Source organism: Hyposmocoma kahamanoa, unplaced genomic scaffold (genome assembly GCF_003589595.1).
Source record: "Hyposmocoma kahamanoa isolate Upper Pololo Valley unplaced genomic scaffold, ASM358959v1 95352, whole genome shotgun sequence".
Classification (NCBI taxonomy): Eukaryota; Metazoa; Arthropoda; class Insecta; order Lepidoptera; family Cosmopterigidae; genus Hyposmocoma; species Hyposmocoma kahamanoa.
Window position 1 is genome coordinate 1 of NW_020655004.1, and position 17384 is coordinate 17384.

Consider the following 17384-nt stretch of genomic DNA (forward strand, 5'->3'; position numbering starts at 1 on the left):
AATCAAATGATCTCGAAGGCACTCGCGAGCACTAAAAGGCACTCAAAGACACTGAAGGGCACTAAAAGGCACTCAAGACACTCAAACTTCACTCCAGGCTCTCGTAGGCACTCGTGGGCAATCGTGAGCACTCGAGGGCAATCGTGGGCACTCGAAAGGCACTCGCGGGCTCTCATGGGCACTCGTGAGGTCTCGTGGGCACTCCTGGCTCTTGGGGACACTTGTGGGCTGTCAGAGGCACTCGCACGCACGCCTTGCCGCCTCGCACATCTCTGGTGCAATCGCAGCCTAATCGAATCTTGGATGTTACATTACAGGCGAATGCTCGCCGGCGAAGAAGGTAGTTTGTAATGTAATGCTCGCAAACGAATCTTGAATGTTACATTACAGGCAAATGTTTTCGGTGAACGAGCGCTCGGAGGGTATAAAAAATACACTTCTAAATTAGTAACTTTGTCATTACAAAGTAGTTTTAGTCTTATACAAATACTCCAATTTAAATTACTCATATTAATATATTTTTATATGTATAATCATATTTTTACTTAGTCGTATTAACATGTCGTAATAATATGCGTTTAAAACGTTCCGTTCGTTTACTACCTTTGTTTCTCTGGGTTTTTTATTGAGCAACGTGTGTAATATGAATATTACAAATATCAGAAATAGATTACAAAACGCCTCAACATTGAATACTTGAAACAAAGAACGCAAAACACACATACGGTCGACTATTAACATGACCCCGACAAAAACCCGTTCGCAGTCTCACGCCCACCGTGACGAGAACGAAGCGTACCGGGGTCGGGCGGGTCCGGCGGCAGCACGAAGACGGTCCGCTCGGCCTCGTTGCCGGTGTCGGCGCCCAGCAGCGGCTCGTCGGGCGCGTTGGCCACGCGCTCGATGCACTCGTCGAAGAACGACAGCCCCTGCTCCACGTCGCACACGAACGAGCGCTCCTCGATGAAGCGCGTGAACATCTGCGTGCGCATCACCAGCGCGTAGAAGCGCTGCTGCGCCTGCAACGGGGTTGGGCTGAGGTCGGGCCCGCTCGGCCGAGGTCGGGCCCGCTCGGCCGCGCTCGGGCCGGCGGCCGAGGACGACGACGACGAGACTCACCCTGTCCCTGGAGCGCAGGAAGGCCTCCATCTGGAACAGCGCGTGCGGGTCGGTGGTGCCCACGGTGGGCGCCTTGGTGATGGGCAGCAGGAAGTTGCGGTACCCCTGCAGCGTCACCGCCATGAAGCGCAGGAACGCTTCCTGGATGTTCAGCTCCAGGACTTGCTGAAACCGAAACGTTCCCCGTCAGTTTGACACCGCCTGCCCGCTGAGACTGAGCGGCGACGACGTTTTCTTCAAACCACATAGTCCGCCTTTTTTGAAATTGCGAGCAGCTAGTGATTGCAGTCAATAAATATCCTATCGATTATCGACTATATGTCGATCACGCTTATGCAATAAATAGCCGAACATGTTTCGTTTTAATCACCACCGACCCATTTTCTTCCATTATTCCACTACTGAGACCGGGGGGCGTACTATGAACTTTTAAAAAACCATGAAAGTTCCAGGCAATTCTTTTTACGCCCAAAAACTCACTGGATAAAATTCGTATTACGACACACATATTTTTCGCCGACATTTCGCTGGTTATTTTGTCTATGACTGGGACTTGGCTAGCTCGTGCTTTTTAGTGTAACTTTCAAAAACATGGATGAATATTTACCATTACGTTACGGCGTTATATTTGTCACTTAGTTTAAGAGAAACCATACCATACCATGCCATGATTATGTTGCGTCCATATTAAAATACGGTATAATATTCTGGGGCAACGCAACTAATGTGAACTCACTTCTTAAGGTTATTAAGATTAGAAGATATTATATGTTTGATTCTTTTTGTTTTGTTTTATGTATAAAAAATAAATAAAGATCCGTTTTATCCATAATATCCGGATATTCGGCTTTCAAAAATATTGATATTCGATTTATCCGGATCTTGGAAATGGACGGATAATGCACATTCGAATAAAAATTGATTTCGATACTAGAAGTCTACCACAAGGAAGACAATAACGCAATTAGTAATCAATAAGAACATTGAACATTCTCAATTCTGACATTTTTGGCAAAGTTTTACCTTCTTTCACAACCTATCGATAAAACTGTCGACAATAACTAGTTGACTATTTAAAATTTTATGAAAACAGGCAACCCCGTAAATGTAATTTTACTCCGTTTTCAAGAAAGACACACTATAGTCGAAAATAACATGAGTCAATCAATTCAATCTCTCGTCAAATAAGCCCAAATTTAATTTACTGCGGTACTGTTCAGCCGTAGAGGTTTGCGCACTCATTAGTGGCACATCAGCATCATAAAAATGAGATCCCGGTGCACGTCTAATAAAGGTTCAATTTCCAATGCTAGTTGGCGGAACACTATCCGCCTTAGCCTTAGAAAATGAAGGGTCTCGTAGGAGACAAAAGAAAAAACAACAAGAGCCTTCAAATGAACTTCTAGGGCGACGTGGCACTATGCTGGAATGCCCTGTGGTTTTTCTTGAGGATGTCAAATGACGTCAAGTTTTCAAATTACCAGCCTTTGTTCCCCGGTTACAATTGGAGGCCATTAAAAGCTTGAGTAAATAGAGTTTATTTAGACAAAGCGTATACCTCCGTCGCGTCGGTCACATCGTCACTTAGCGTCCGGTGAGATCGTAGCCAAGCGTGTGTCTATATTGTAAATAATAAGCTTACTTCTTTCTTTCTCCTCTGGAAATCTCTGTCTAAACTGGTCGTAGGTTCTCCGTTATACCTGCTGCTACTCGATTGGTGGACTGGAGACACTGAAACACGTGTACCAAAGCATACAATTTCGTCCCAATAAAATCAAAATCTATGAAAGAATTTATTAATCTATAAATTTTGACTCTATTTTTGACTGCAGATACTAATGTTGATGTTTTGAGTAAATGAAGTTATTATAAGCAAAATGTAAATTTATAATAATGTCCTTGTAGGACGGTATTTTATTTTTAAACATACAATAATTAACAATAATTATTTTACATATTGATATTACCACTCAGAAACAAAGATAATTGAAGTTTGTAGATCTGTGATACAGTGATTTATCACTGATCTACATACTTCAATTATCTTTGTAGTCAATTCACTAAGAAATAATATAATGTTTTTCAATTTAGAAAAAATTAACTTAAAGCATATAATCATTATATTGACATAATTATTATTATATCATTTAATATGTTCCCACATTATTTCACATAACTACATTAACTATGTTAAAATTACGTAGTACCAAACTTGTACTGGATATTTGCAATTTTTTGAAATGTCACATTTATTACTATTTGTAAAGATTCTTGTAATACAATATATTGTAAATAATAATGTAAAGTTTACAAGATAATAAATAAATCTAAATCTTTTGCTTAAACATGATTGGCTATGGAAATTAAACTGAAAAATATAAAGCAGTGGCGCCACGCCTGTTTGCCATTATACGTGGAGCGGAGTCTTTTAATGAATTATACGAGTGGATTTCAGTTACTTACATTACATAATAGTACTGATTTAAATATGTCATGGTCCAATCGACATATATTAATCGATTCTCGATTTCACTAATCGTATCCCATCACTGGTTCATGGTTCATTGGCCAATAACTGATGATGATGATGAAGAGGGTCACCACAATGATCAACGCGAAAAAATAAGAACGAAAAAGACATATGCGTTTTGTTTGAACTCGGACGACTTAGATCGACAACCTGGTTTCCTGCCGTATTTCTGCCTGCTGTCGGTACGCCGTCGGTGCCGACAACCGACGTGTGGTGATAAAAATTCAACTTCGAAAATTCGACAAGCCGATTCCACGTCGATAAGTGCGGTAACACCCTTAACTTGTCAGCCTTTACATGAGCTACGGAGAATTATATCAAAATTTAACTTAACACTATCAATAAAAAAGTTACTTGGTCTGATGTTGGCGTACAAAACTTCTAAAGTCTGCCGTAGCGCCTTCGATTGTCTCTTCGGCAACAGCTTTATCGATATGTGCTGTTGCGATTCGCAAATCTGTGAACAGTTACTTTCGTTATCATGTTGTCTTACAATTTAAAAAATAAAGTAAATAGATGCGCTCGTCGCCGTGAGACAAAAGTCGACAAGTCCCACGTGCCTGTAATTTCACCAGCACTTTTGCCCTTTAAAATCGGAACGCAATAACGCTCACGTTACTGCTTGGCGGCAGAAATAGGTAAGGTGGCAGTACTTCTCTGGACAAATTGTTTCACAAGGAGCCATTCAGAAAGGACGGGTAACGTGTAGAACGAATGTGGACAGAAACGCGGGCAGTGATAGCTCTCGGTCCGATCGGGAGTAATAATTTGAAGAGATTGGAGCAACGTGGCAAAAAGCTTCACCGTGACGACGTTGGTGTCCAGGTCCACGCACGTGACGTCCGGCGGGGGCTCGTACAGGTCGAAGAAGCGCGAGTCCACACCGATGAGGTACGGCAGCGGCGCGTGCAGCACCTCGGCCAGGCCTGCGGACGGACGAGAGACGCGTCACTACGGCCGCGGCGCCCGGCGGCCCCGTCGGTCGGCGGTACGCACCTAGCGGGCACAGCGGGATGTACGGGCACTGCCACTTGAACGGGAACAGCAGGCTCGACACCGCCTCGGAGACCGCCGTCAGCGTGTCGGGCCTGGAACCACGAACCACTGACGTCTTTCAGTGCGCTCGACGCGAGGGACAGAGCCGTCGCGCCCGCACCCTACCGCAGGGAGTGGATGAGGATCTTCTGCTCGGTGATGGCCAGCGCCAGCAACAGCAGGCAGTTGTCGGGCCCCAGGTTCAGCAGCAGCTGGCGGAAGCCGGCGGCGCTGCGGACCAGCGGCTGGTCGTCTCGCCGGGTCAGTATCACGCGCTCCATGGGGTTGGACGCCGACAGCTGCCGAAGGGATAGGCGATCGGTGCTTTACTCGGCGCCCTTTCTTTAATCTTGGACGCTTCATATTAACAATCTCCTAATTTGAGACACATCAGCTTAGTACGAGGAGAAAAACGCAAAATCTGTCCCTTCTCTACTAACTACGGAGCTTCTCAAAGCGTGAAATGACAGAAGGAAAAATTCGTACAGTCGCCATTTTTTTTTTTCATTGCTATCACAATTAACACCAATTTCGTAGTGATACAAAGGGTTATAGCATTCGGCAATTTCACTCAGTCATTTTCGTCATTACCTTTTCATATAGTTGTTAAAGTTTATTAAATTATGTAGTAAGAATAATGGTATTTGACCATTTATTACTCTGCAAAATTGTAAAATTTTATTGACGTAAAAGCACATTTGGAGATATGTTTTTATAAGAATTTAACATTACCCGTGTTTACAAACTACAGAAATTGTCTTCATCTAACATTTGTGTATACGACAAAAATTAAAGTGATAGCAATTTGGCCGGATACCGGATATCCGGCGAACTGTGGGCCGGATAGCCGGATATCCGGCCGCCGGATATCTGACCTACTGCCGTAAACGTACCGCGACCGATTTACAGCACCCGTCGCAGTCATTGATTAATTAATTAATGATTGCACTTTCACATTGACAAACATCACACACATCATCATCATCACAAACATGTTATGTACTAACAGTGAAAAAAATCGCCAATTTGGCAATATTTTAATATCAGTGCTGTTTGTTTTTTGTGCCGATGGCAAATTACTCGCGGCGGAGAAAGAAAAAAGCAATTACATCATTCTTTGGCCGTATTAAAATTTGTATTTGTTTTAAGTATAAGCACTTGATTTCATTAATTTGTTTATGATTTAACTAATTCTAAGCCTTGATACCAGATTTGCCAAAAAAAACTAACCTACTTACACGTTTCATTATTGTAGGTAGGTACACATTGTATTTGAAGACAGTTCAAATCGATCGTGATCGCGGTCCTTTCAAACAAGTAGTACCTACTTAAAATTTAACAAAGTTTGCAAGAATTTATGGTGAAAAGTTGTCCTCTAAAGCTGGTCTCGTTTATGAAAAGAATAGAACAAACTTTTACCACTTAATGCAGAAAAACTGGTCTTCATCCACCATAATTTGCCTTTATTGAAATTTGAGTACAGACACCGTAATTTACTTTCATAGTTCTTTCAGTTACAAGTAATAAACAGATTGTCAACGATCCTGTAGTTGCTGTTTATTCAATCACTATCATCTTTAATCAATAAATAAGTTTATTTGGCGTACTGATTTATGAATTTTTCTCAGTTGTAAACATCCGGTATCTGGCCAGATATTGTTCTACTATCCGGTATCCGGTCGGATAGTAAAAATAGGCCGGATAACGGATAGTTACCATATCCGTTTCATCTCTAGTATACGACGATTTGAATCTAGTAATGCTCATGATAGCGCGCGTAGAGCTAGCTCGTAGTGACGTTACTTCCGAGAGAAAATTAACAAGTCGGAGGAGTGGTATCTTTCGTCCTCGGGCTCTCGCTAAGAATGCAGCGGGATCGTCGGCCACATCAATGTCGAAACTTACCAAATACAAACATTAGCAAGTACCTGCAGCAGGAGCCTCGGCTCGGGAAAAGGGACTTCCTCCAAGAGATGCGTAATATACCTCTCGATGGGTATTGTCAACGGTTTCGCGCTCCACGACATTTCCTGCAGAGGAACACAACACATGAAGGCCGGCACAGACACGCGAGCAGCGAAGGAGGCCGAGCGTCACCACGTCACCAGGATGTACAGCAGCCAGCGCTCGAAGGCGTCGCTGAAGGGCCAGCGGGAGAGCAGGCAGACGCACTTGTTGGCGTGCAGCGCGTGCTCGGCCTGCGACTCGCCCTGGCGCCAGCCCAGCAGCTCGGCGTGCGCCGGCGCCAGCTGCGCGTGCGGGAACGGCTCGTAGAAGCTCACCGCCGACCCGTACACCTGCAAGGCGCGACTCAGCACTGGGCGGCGGCGGCTGCGGCCGCGGCCGGCGCCCGCGCACCTTCACGGTCCCGTCGTTCACGGTCAGCACGAAGGTGGAGAACACGGGCTTGGGCGACGCGGCCACCTTCGGCCACAGCTCCAGCGTCGCGCCCATCGGCAGGCAGAACAGCGGCACGGAGTCGTTGAACGCCATGTTCCGCCGTTCCGTCATTGGATACCTAAAATCGTAAACGACAATACGTGTTACCCGCACGCGCTCGGAAACGTTTCTCTTGCTTTCAAAAAACGAACACGGAAAGTTTGCCATTCATGGACCGTGCGATTAATCCATTACTGTCCACTTCTGTGAACTTTTAAATTTATCTACTAACAATGGACTATGCAAACAGGAAAAATAAAAACTCACATAGCCAACTGCTCAGTGTTCGCAATGGCGAAAATTAAAATACCTACCAGTACCGTTTACTAATTAAAAAAAAATACATAAACGTGGTAAACTAAAGCGATTTGGTATTATTTTTTTTTATGTATTTTTGTTGCGAAAGTTAGTCCTATAGAACTAGCACGACAGGACACAGCTAGCGCGAGAGCGACATGAAGCGCAAGATAATGCTATTCTCGCGCAAGTCGCACCTAGTCGTGCTAACCCTACTAGTGAGGAGAGCGATAACGAAAATACAGTAATGGATAGTACTCTGTCTGTATATGAAAACTTATGAAATTTTCTTGCACTGGAGAACCACATGAATTACACTATCAGAAGTTCAATAGACTACTACTACTGTGCCTGGAAAACCATCAAATATTACTTTGATATTAATTAATATTTTTATTTTTAGTTTTTCTATTAAACATCTTCCTGTCGAGTGTTTTATTATTTCGTCAGAATGTTTGAGAAAAGCACTATATAAGCCTCGACGGGAACGAGGATTGCTTGATTCGTATTAATACAGGGCCTCGCTCTCGTCCAGCAATCCCTTACTTCTCGGCCTCAGCAATAATGCACTATTTGTTTTTTGTGAAGATACTCTACTATTTTTTATTATTATTGATACAAAGGTCGAACAAACAAAAAGAAAAATACCTTCGATCCGCTGTACTCGAACCGGCGGCTGAACAAATACTGAACTTCAGATCGAGTCAGCGGACCTTACCCTACGAATTTCTCTACATGTATACAATTATGTATATAGGAAACCAAAATAATCTCCATTGGCCGTATCAGCTTTTCTGACACAGCCAATAAAGTTTAATAACACTAGAAATAAGCTGATGCGTGTTCAAAAATCCACTTATGTAACCAATGTGTCCTGCCCACCAGTTGTGCACTGTGCAATTTATAAATTTGCCTAATTGGACGTTTTTGCTGGACAAAAATTCTAAAGGCTCACAACCTTTGTAAAACGTGTAAAGACGTATTTGGTAAGCATGGCGCACAACGACGAACACCAAATGCTTAGAGAAGAAGATACACGTTATCTGCACTATGTCATAACAGGATGACAATTATAAATTAATATGAATAATTGAGTAATGGTTTAACCACTATAGGAGCCTTCGCTCCTCTTCCTTCTCTCTCTCTCAAAAGAGACGCATGGCAAAGACGTATGTGTTGCTAAAAATTTAAAACCAGTCCCTCTACATTTCAATGGCTTTCTAAAACAGTGGCCTTGCTCAAAAGCCTCTAATTTATCAAAAAGATGGATTAAAAACACTTAGGCGTGTCTGACGAATGAAAAGCTTGGTCTCCCATTCACAATAAAATTGAGCATTTTCTCAGAAATCTCAGTAATAAGTAAAACAAGGTCCTATTTTGGATTGGGCCACTATTTTCAAAAAGCAGCGATTCGTTAAGAGCGTTTCAAGTGAAACTGAGCATGAAGTAATGTGTGAATTGGAATCTAATTGGCGTAACTTTCACCGAACACGAATTAGCATCTTCACTTAGAATTAAGGCTATTACTGTTCAATTCGACTAACTGTTGGTGGTAGAAGAAGTTTAAAATTATTGTTATCCATGTAACCAGTTTCCATGTACATGGTTTACTAAAACCCATTGACCTGTTTGGCACTCTCAATTTATTTCTAACTGTGTTTATAAATAATATCAATTTACAATGATACATAGAGTTTCTTATTTATTCTTCTCAGTGGAGCCTGTCTTGAGAATGAGTAGAGTAGTTTTTAATCAATTTGTCGATGTCAAGTGTAATTTGCTTACCTATGACATAAACATATTATGAATTTGAATTTCCCATGACGACCTCAATAAAAATCATTTCGTTCCATACATTTGTATAGCACATAAATGTTTTTTTGAGAATTTGGGAAATAGGTTAAGCAAGTGTGCAATCATCGCTCATTTTGCCTCTAACTAAAATAAACAAAGTATATATGTAAATATCGGGCACTTTAAAAAAGAATTAATGATAGTAAATGAAATTAAAAAATATATTGTACCTATATATTATAAGAAATGTATAAATTACAGACTGAAATGTTACTTTTAACCCTATAATTATAGTGTTAAACATTTATGCTATTAAGAGAAATTAACTATCACTTTATGAATCACCTATTTTTATAAACTGAATTTAACGTACAGTCAAGGGCACATCAAGCTTCATACTTTGCACTTTGAACCGATCTTATTGCAAGCGACATAAGTTCAATTTATGATAAGCTTGACCCTGTATTTTTTTCACTTTACAAATTACTACCTTGGTTCAGAAATTTGCTTACCTGTAATTGGGGTGCAAGCGAGAACAATGCAACGTATAATCTTTAGCGCAATCAGTTTGCACTAAAGATTACACATGTTGGTTTGCAAAATATCTATTGTCTAATAAGAATATATCTTACCTAAATAATACTTCTGGCTTAAAAGCGATAAGGGGCGGTCGGTTCATTGACTTTTTGTAGCAGAGAAACACGTCGCTTCCCATTAGGCCTGCAATTTAAAATAAATTATCATTTGGATAGCTTACAAGTCTTATACTTTAGTTAAAAACGTAAGCTAAGAAATAGGACTTTGGTTAAAACACTTCCGACAATACTGTACTAGTTATGAGGAACAAAATTTCAGTTAAACATCTTCAGGTCGTAAATCGCACAGAGTCTAAAAACAAAGGCATTTAACCTGCGTGAAACACACAAAGAACGGGTGCGGGTCGGGTGCGGGTCGGGCACGAGTCGGGTCGGGACCGCGGCGGGTCTAATTCCGTGTATTTACATGGACGACAACACATTGCGCACGGGCGCGGAGCGTGAAACACACTGACAGCGGGTGCGGGTCGGGCGCGTGTCGGGTCGGCAGCACGGCGGGTGTAATTCCATAAATTTATATGGACGACAGTCAGTTCTCGTTGTGTTTAATGCTTAACAACAGTGCCTCTACCATGAGATTACAGTGACAGTGATCGCTAGCGACAGTGTAAAAGTGCGCTAAAGGCGCTACATAATTTGCCATACTTTGTGAAGTAATTTCCGCGGTCGCTAGTTACAACTGTGAGAGTAAACTCGTGGTAGAGGCGTGGTACAAGTCTCATCCACAAATTCAAAGTCGCTCAGCGTGAGATGGGGCAAGCTATGCTTGTCGGTTTTCTATCGGATACATTTCGGGGAGTGTGCGCAGGAACTTTTCAATTTAGTTCCACCCTCACCATTCCTCCTTCGAGCGACTAGAAGGTCCGGAGCACTCCATTCTTATGTCACTGATATTCCACCTATTCGCACAAAGCGCTTTGCTTCCTCCTTTCTCATTTGTATGGCAAAGGAATGGAATGCTCTACATTTGTATTTCCCGAAAAGTACAATTTGGGGCTATTCAAGGATAGAGTGAATAGGCATTTTTTAGGCATACGCGTCCCATCGTCGGTCACATCGTCGCTTAACATCAGATGAGATTGTGGCCAAGCGTATGTCCATTGAATATTAAAAAAAAGGGAGCGAATTCCTAATGAAGTCATACGTCAGAGAACAAAGTGACCGACATAGCTTGCAAAATCAATAAACTTAAGTGGCAGTGGGCCGGACATGTCTGCAGGAAAGCTGATGGCCGATACATAAGACTTGTTTTAGAGTGGCCGCCAGAGGCTGGATGCGGGCGGCACAGGACCGGGAGTGTTGGCGTCGCAAGTTAATGTTGATGAGTCACAGATGGTGCGAACCACGTGCGAATACATTGGGAGAAATCTCGTGATCGCGCAGACTGAACGCCTAACTTCGACCACATCCTTACACATTAACAAATGTTACAATTAATATTTCAACGCATTCACTGCCGGCAATGCACATATGCCTTCACCTGACTTTCACCTGGTGCCTTGAACACCAGTGTGAGTTCGTAATAATGCTGCTATGTTCCGCTACTATCTTTTGGATTGTGCTAGGATTTGTATATAACTAAAACATTTAAATTTATTTTCTTTCTTTTGTACAAGTAAATCAAAATCCCTATTGTTAGTGGTACTGGTTTATAACGCACATGTTCAAACTCACCACATGTGCGTTTGAGGCACTGAGCGAAGATTTTGGCGAAATTCGAAAAACAAAAAACTAATATGAATGATAAGACACGTATCGGTCGGCGGTTCTTGAACCTGCGTCTCTGGCTCGGTCAACAGCGCCGGGGAACACCGCCTCTAATATTTAAAAATTCAAAAATTTATCTTTAAACCCACGGGAGAAGTGAGAGTTTAAAATAGGTACCTACCTAAAAGTATAATAAAAATAAGCACATTCACAAAAAGTTGAATAGAGTATATATATTCAGGAAAAATGCTGATTTTCAGGTCCCACCTTAATAGAAAATTCTTACCTTAATAAGAAATCAAATTTCAAGTCGACATACCAACCTTTGTTTAAATTCTTGGCGATCATACAGAACGCATGCGGCGGGCATTCCCCCTTACTTGTGACCACGACGCAAATGTCGACTACGACTAAGGCGTTGCATGGGGCACTGGGGTGAGCCCGCCTGTATGTTATAAATGTCTTCGCCGTAGAGTTGTTGACGTTCGCCAACCGCTCACCGACAGACATGAGCACCATTTCCGCGTCTGCCATAAGTCGCTCCTTCCCCTCGTACATGACCCCTGTGCATAAAAAATCACATTGAGGCGTTTGTTGTTAGACAGGATCTGCGCTTTACTGCCTATTCATTGTCAACGCATTATATCTCCCTCTAATAATAACGCACACACTCATAGCCCCCAACTGGGGAAACCCTGGGTCGCGAGTGCCGTGGACACACATATATAGACAACCACAAATTACACCCAAACTCACGAGGAAATAAATGTAGACCATACAAATAATTCTCCGGGACGTCTGCGTGGCAAACCAGCACGGTAACCGGAGGCGGTTAGGGGAGGGTTTATGTCATAGCCACACTCACAAGTTTTTTAGGGTTGAGAACCGACTTATTCGACGTGAAAGAGGTATTGCGTACGTAACATAGAAATTAAAGTCTGAATTCACAGAGATTTGAACCTATGAATTGAAAACCACCACTTTATTCTTCTCCGCCTCCCCGCGCTTCTTCTATTCTAAGTTGTGTCGCAGTAAAATTTATAAGCTGTCTCAGGCAATCGGCTAAGACGTGCTATTTGGCAACTAGGAGCATAGAAACAAAACTTATTTTGTAACATTACTCTTTCAGTTCGGCTTATAATTATACTACTTAAAGTTTGTTCCAATCCAGTTCATTCCAATTTTATTAAAAGCCGAGTATTCACGTATATAACGCAGTCACTAATTCACCTAAACCATCTGATTGGTGTTATTTATTTCCCATTCGATTTCTCTGTGATAAAAGCCTTGTAATTGGTCTGTTTCAATTTCCTAGTGCATTTTTTTAATGCAAATGGGCAAATACAAATATCCTCAAGGCCCAATTTTGCAGACAACGAAAATGGTCCGTCTCTTCGGAACGACCAGTTTTCCATGCATAAAATCAACTAACTGTGGTCTTACAACTAAAGCACTCTACCGTGTAATTAAGTGAGATAAAAACGATAACAAAAACGCATTTCAGAAGCAATGATTTATGGTCATTGTATGAACCAGTTTATTGGACATCAGCATATTATCTTAGTAGCAAATGTACCGAGGGTGGAATATCAGACTGCAAACTTTTAGGAATGGTTTTGTTCGGTATCACAAACAGAATTGGTTTTAATTCGAAACAAGTAAAATTAAATTAAATTTATATAAAAAATGTTTCATAGTAACTAAATAATTTAACAATTGTTATATATCGAGCCATTACCGCCGAGTTAAAGTAAGCGACAAAAAACAAATTGTAAAGATTTTGTTTTTTTATATTTCTACAGCATTTTTTTAAACAATGGATGTTAAGCCTTCTTCGGCGCTTACACTATTTTTGTTATCTCTATCTAAAGATTTTTAAGGCTTTCAGGCGTTTAAGGTAACACTTGCGATTAAAAGTGTACAATGTTTTCCATCCGTTACTCTCATCTCTGGACTGTATTCGCACTTTCCATCAGCCGCGGTGCAGTGATTTTGTCGAGTCACAATAAAAAAAAAAAAAAGAAGAAGGTGTAACAGGTTTTTTGCCGCTTTGTTTATAGTAAACAACGAAATTATAATAGTGATAGATAGATAAACACTTTATTGGTCACACACAGGAACAATAATAGTACATAAACAACTTAAAACTAATGTGGGCAAAGGCGGTCTCATCGCTAAGAGCGATCTCTTCCAGACAACCTTAGAGTTACAGGTAAGCTAATCGGAGCGGGAGACGTAGTGTGCCAATTTTACAAATATAAAAATATAAATATAAAAAAATAAATTGTATAAATTAAAAAAAAAAATACAAAATAAAAAAAATAAATAAAGACACATAGTAATTTATACAATATTTAATAAATAATGATATATTATGCCTAAGTAGATATATGTATATATAAATATACCTAAATAAACTTATACTTACTGATAACTTATACTTACTAATACACACGTTGCAAACTAGGACTGTGATAAAAGAAATTTACGCAATCTGGTTTTGAAAGTAGGTAGCGACTTAGAATGTCGGATTTCAAATAGGAGATCGTTCCACAATTTTGCAGCCTTAATCGTAAAGGAATCTTTGTAATACTCAGAGCGAGTGAAAGGAGGCTTCAGGTTATCCATTTTAGACCTTAGTTCATGGTTGTGATCATCCCCGAGGAAGCGAAAACGAACCTTAAGGTATGGCGGAGTACGAGGATCGTATAGAACATTATAAAGAAAGCTGAGAACGTGCTCCTCACGGCGCAACTTGATAGGGAGCCACTGAAGCCTTCTCCTAAATTCGGCCACATGATCGAACTTGCGCAATCCGTATATGAATCTGATGCAAAGATTCTGTAGACGCTGGAGTTTGCTTAACAGATCCTCATTAAGGTCAATGAAACAGACATCAGCGTAATCAAGAATAGGCAAGAGCAACGATTGCGCAAGTTCAACCCTAGTCCTCACAGGAAGCAGATTTTTCCAACGCCGCATTGACCCAGAGGCAGCAAACATCCTCCTACTCACCTCAGCGATATGTGGCGACCAAGACAGAGTGGAGTCAAAAAGAACGCCAAGATATTTAACAACATTACTGTAAGGCAGAGAGATGGAAGGAGTTGAAGAAAGGCGGGGGAATAGTGGCATTATTTAATTTGGCGATTTGCTTCGAGCTTCCAACGACGATGGCCTGTGACTTGTTAGGATTGACCGTAAGGTCATGGGTTCGACTCCAATCGTGTATGGTCGCGAGATCGTCATTAAGTTCGGCGATTAAATTGTGACTCATATAATAGTGATAATGTCGGTTGCGATAACAGCGGGGTCGTTTACGTTATGATTTTTAATATTGATTCTGTTGGTTACACTAAAATTTAAAAACAGTTGAGCTAACGATAAACTTAGCTTTCGTTATAATTTCTATTTCATGTAATTTTGGCGGGAAATGTTGACGCGTCCTTGTCGGTTATGGTTTAAAATATCATTTACAATAAAAACCGCTGCTTAGATAAAAATGACGCTTACGATAAGTCGGGTCGGCGATCATGACACGATATAATAAAGTGATTTTGTTAATTAATCAATGTATTTTGCACTTAGTCTGAATTTTTTTTAATTTATTTTGGCACAGTTACAAGATACAAGTAAAATTATGACACTGACCAGAAACAAACAAATTTGTAGCTCAATAACAACCGCGCACGTCATGCAAATGACATTTTTCAACTTAATGAATATGGCTAACTAAGTCTACAGAAAATGTGTACATACTTTAAATAAAATTACTTCACTCTGTGATGTGTTCACGTGCCTTCTCTTTTTAGAAATGTGTTGGTGCTCTGGTGGAATACATCAAGACCTTTACATAAAGCATTATACTGCCTGCATAAACGTATGAGAAGGCTGTTATGTGACACATTATTTTTTGCAGAAGGCGCCAAAAACAAATGTTGCCTACGGTTACACCTATTAGTGACCTTTAGTGAAATATGGCTTATGATATCAGTATCTAATTTGGAATTTACTATTTTGTGCAACATCAGGAGGTCAGTTACTTGCCGTCTCACGCAAAAGCGAATCTAGTTTGAATCGGTTAAGCCTATTTGTATATGTTACTAATTTTTTTCTTAATCCCAATTTTGAAGCAAGACTACGAACAAAGCGTTTCTGTATCGTCTCTATCCTGTTGATATGATTGTTATAAACAGGTGACCATATTATGCTGCAGTACTATAGTATACTTCTCTCAAGACCCACATACAGAATAATCATACTTCGTGTTTGCTTGAAAGGTTTTGTAACTCTATGTAGGAAATCCATAGTCCGCCTCGCTTTTAAAATCATTGAATCGAAGTGTACTCTAAAGGAAAGCTTCGAGTCAAACCAAACGCTTAGATCACGTACTACATTCACACGTTCCAGTTGAACTCCACGTAGCATATACTCAGGCGGGATGTAATTCTTCTTTTTCGTAAATGTGATAAATTAGCATTTGGCTACGTTAAGGAACATATTGTTTTCCACACACCAACTAGTGCGTCGCAATCATCAGTAGAATGTATTCTGCGAAAATTTTTTATGTCGCCTGCAAAGGCTAGGCACTCACACTTGAACTGACTCAGAAGGTCATTTATAAACATCAGAAAGAGTAAGGGATCGAGGTTTGATCCCTGCGGAACGCCAGAATCCGCAACAAACGGAGCTGACTCAAAACCATAAACTGTTACAAGTTGAGTACTATTTTGCAGATATGAATGAAGCCACCTCCAGAAGTGAACCATGAATTCCTAAGCGCTTAGCTTTAATACAAAGTATGGCATGATCAATGCGATCAAATGCTTTCGCAAAATCAGTGTAAACTGCATCTACCTGTCCAGATTGATTGAATGAACAGTTATGTATATCTCAATTCAGAGGTCGACGATGCGAATCCCTGTGACGGCATATCTAGAGCTAGCACAATAGGGCGCGACTTGCGCGAGAGCGACATAAAGCGCGAGATACGACTATTCTCGCATAGCGATCCCGGCTTTAGGCTGCCTTTCCACCAGAGATGTGCGACGTAGCGAGGCGGTGTGCGAGGAAAAATCCACCAATAGGATTACTTCATTTTCCTAGCCTCGCTTAGCGTAGCTCCGGCGGAAAAGGGTTAGCGGAGCTAAGTATTTGTACATACAAAGTAGCGAGAGATGTGTGTGAGAGATTCGGGCGAGGAATGTGTGCAAAATGTTGTAGGAAACTTGAGCTATTGAAAGTATGACACTAACTGACACTGACACTTCGCCACTGCTCACCCCGCCACACTGTACCCCGCCCGCGCATGGCTGAAAAGAGTCCGTAACGCATTCTCGTACCACGCCGCTGCACATCCTCACACCGTCTAGCTACATCGCACTACTATGGCGGAAAGGTAGCCTTCTGTCGCTCTCCCACAAGGCGCGCCCTATCGTGCTAGCCCTACTGTGAAAGAAATAAAGACCAAATGACACGGTTGCAGAAGCGTCATGTGAAATCTATGTTCTTGCCACACACATGATAATATAGGAGTGTTTCACTGGTGTAGGCTCAGACTACACTATCGCATAAACGTATTTCGCTTCCTCCAAATGCAAAGTTTTCATATACGCCCGTTCGTTTTTAATAGTTTTGATCTGGCCTTTTTTAAGGACTCCACCAACTGATTGAGAGAAGTATATAAAGTACGCTTTATGAATTTGCAAAAAAATCCATTGTTTCCCTGAGATAATTTAGTTTAAAAATGATGTGGCAACTCTGACACAGAATTGTCAGTTCAATGACACCTATCAAAATTCGGTACGCCGTCAGTCGTGGTTTGGGTGATCACACCCCTTGGTCACATTTTCTTTGAATGTCCTAAG

The 17384-nt window shown here is 41.2% G+C and overlaps 1 protein-coding gene across 1 annotated transcript in view; it reads right to left on the reverse strand.

Annotated features, from left to right (window-relative positions):
• Positions 1–446: 446 nt before the first annotated feature.
• The window catches only part of LOC113238403 (DENN domain-containing protein Crag-like), a 26375-nt gene continuing 9437 nt past the window's right edge, over positions 447–17384 (reverse strand). Inside the window, exons 3-14 of the mRNA XM_026475234.1 lie at positions 11841–12080; positions 9847–9934; positions 7043–7202; positions 6790–6981; positions 6613–6714; positions 4811–4983; positions 4646–4737; positions 4454–4575; positions 4004–4106; positions 2762–2850; positions 1120–1284; positions 447–1019 (exon numbers count right to left, since the gene is read on the reverse strand). Of these exons, the coding sequence (XP_026331019.1) occupies positions 735–1019; positions 1120–1284; positions 2762–2850; positions 4004–4106; positions 4454–4575; positions 4646–4737; positions 4811–4983; positions 6613–6714; positions 6790–6981; positions 7043–7202; positions 9847–9934; positions 11841–12080 (1811 nt within the window). The 3' untranslated portion in view covers positions 447–734. The remainder of the gene's footprint in view (positions 1020–1119; positions 1285–2761; positions 2851–4003; positions 4107–4453; positions 4576–4645; positions 4738–4810; positions 4984–6612; positions 6715–6789; positions 6982–7042; positions 7203–9846; positions 9935–11840; positions 12081–17384) is intronic.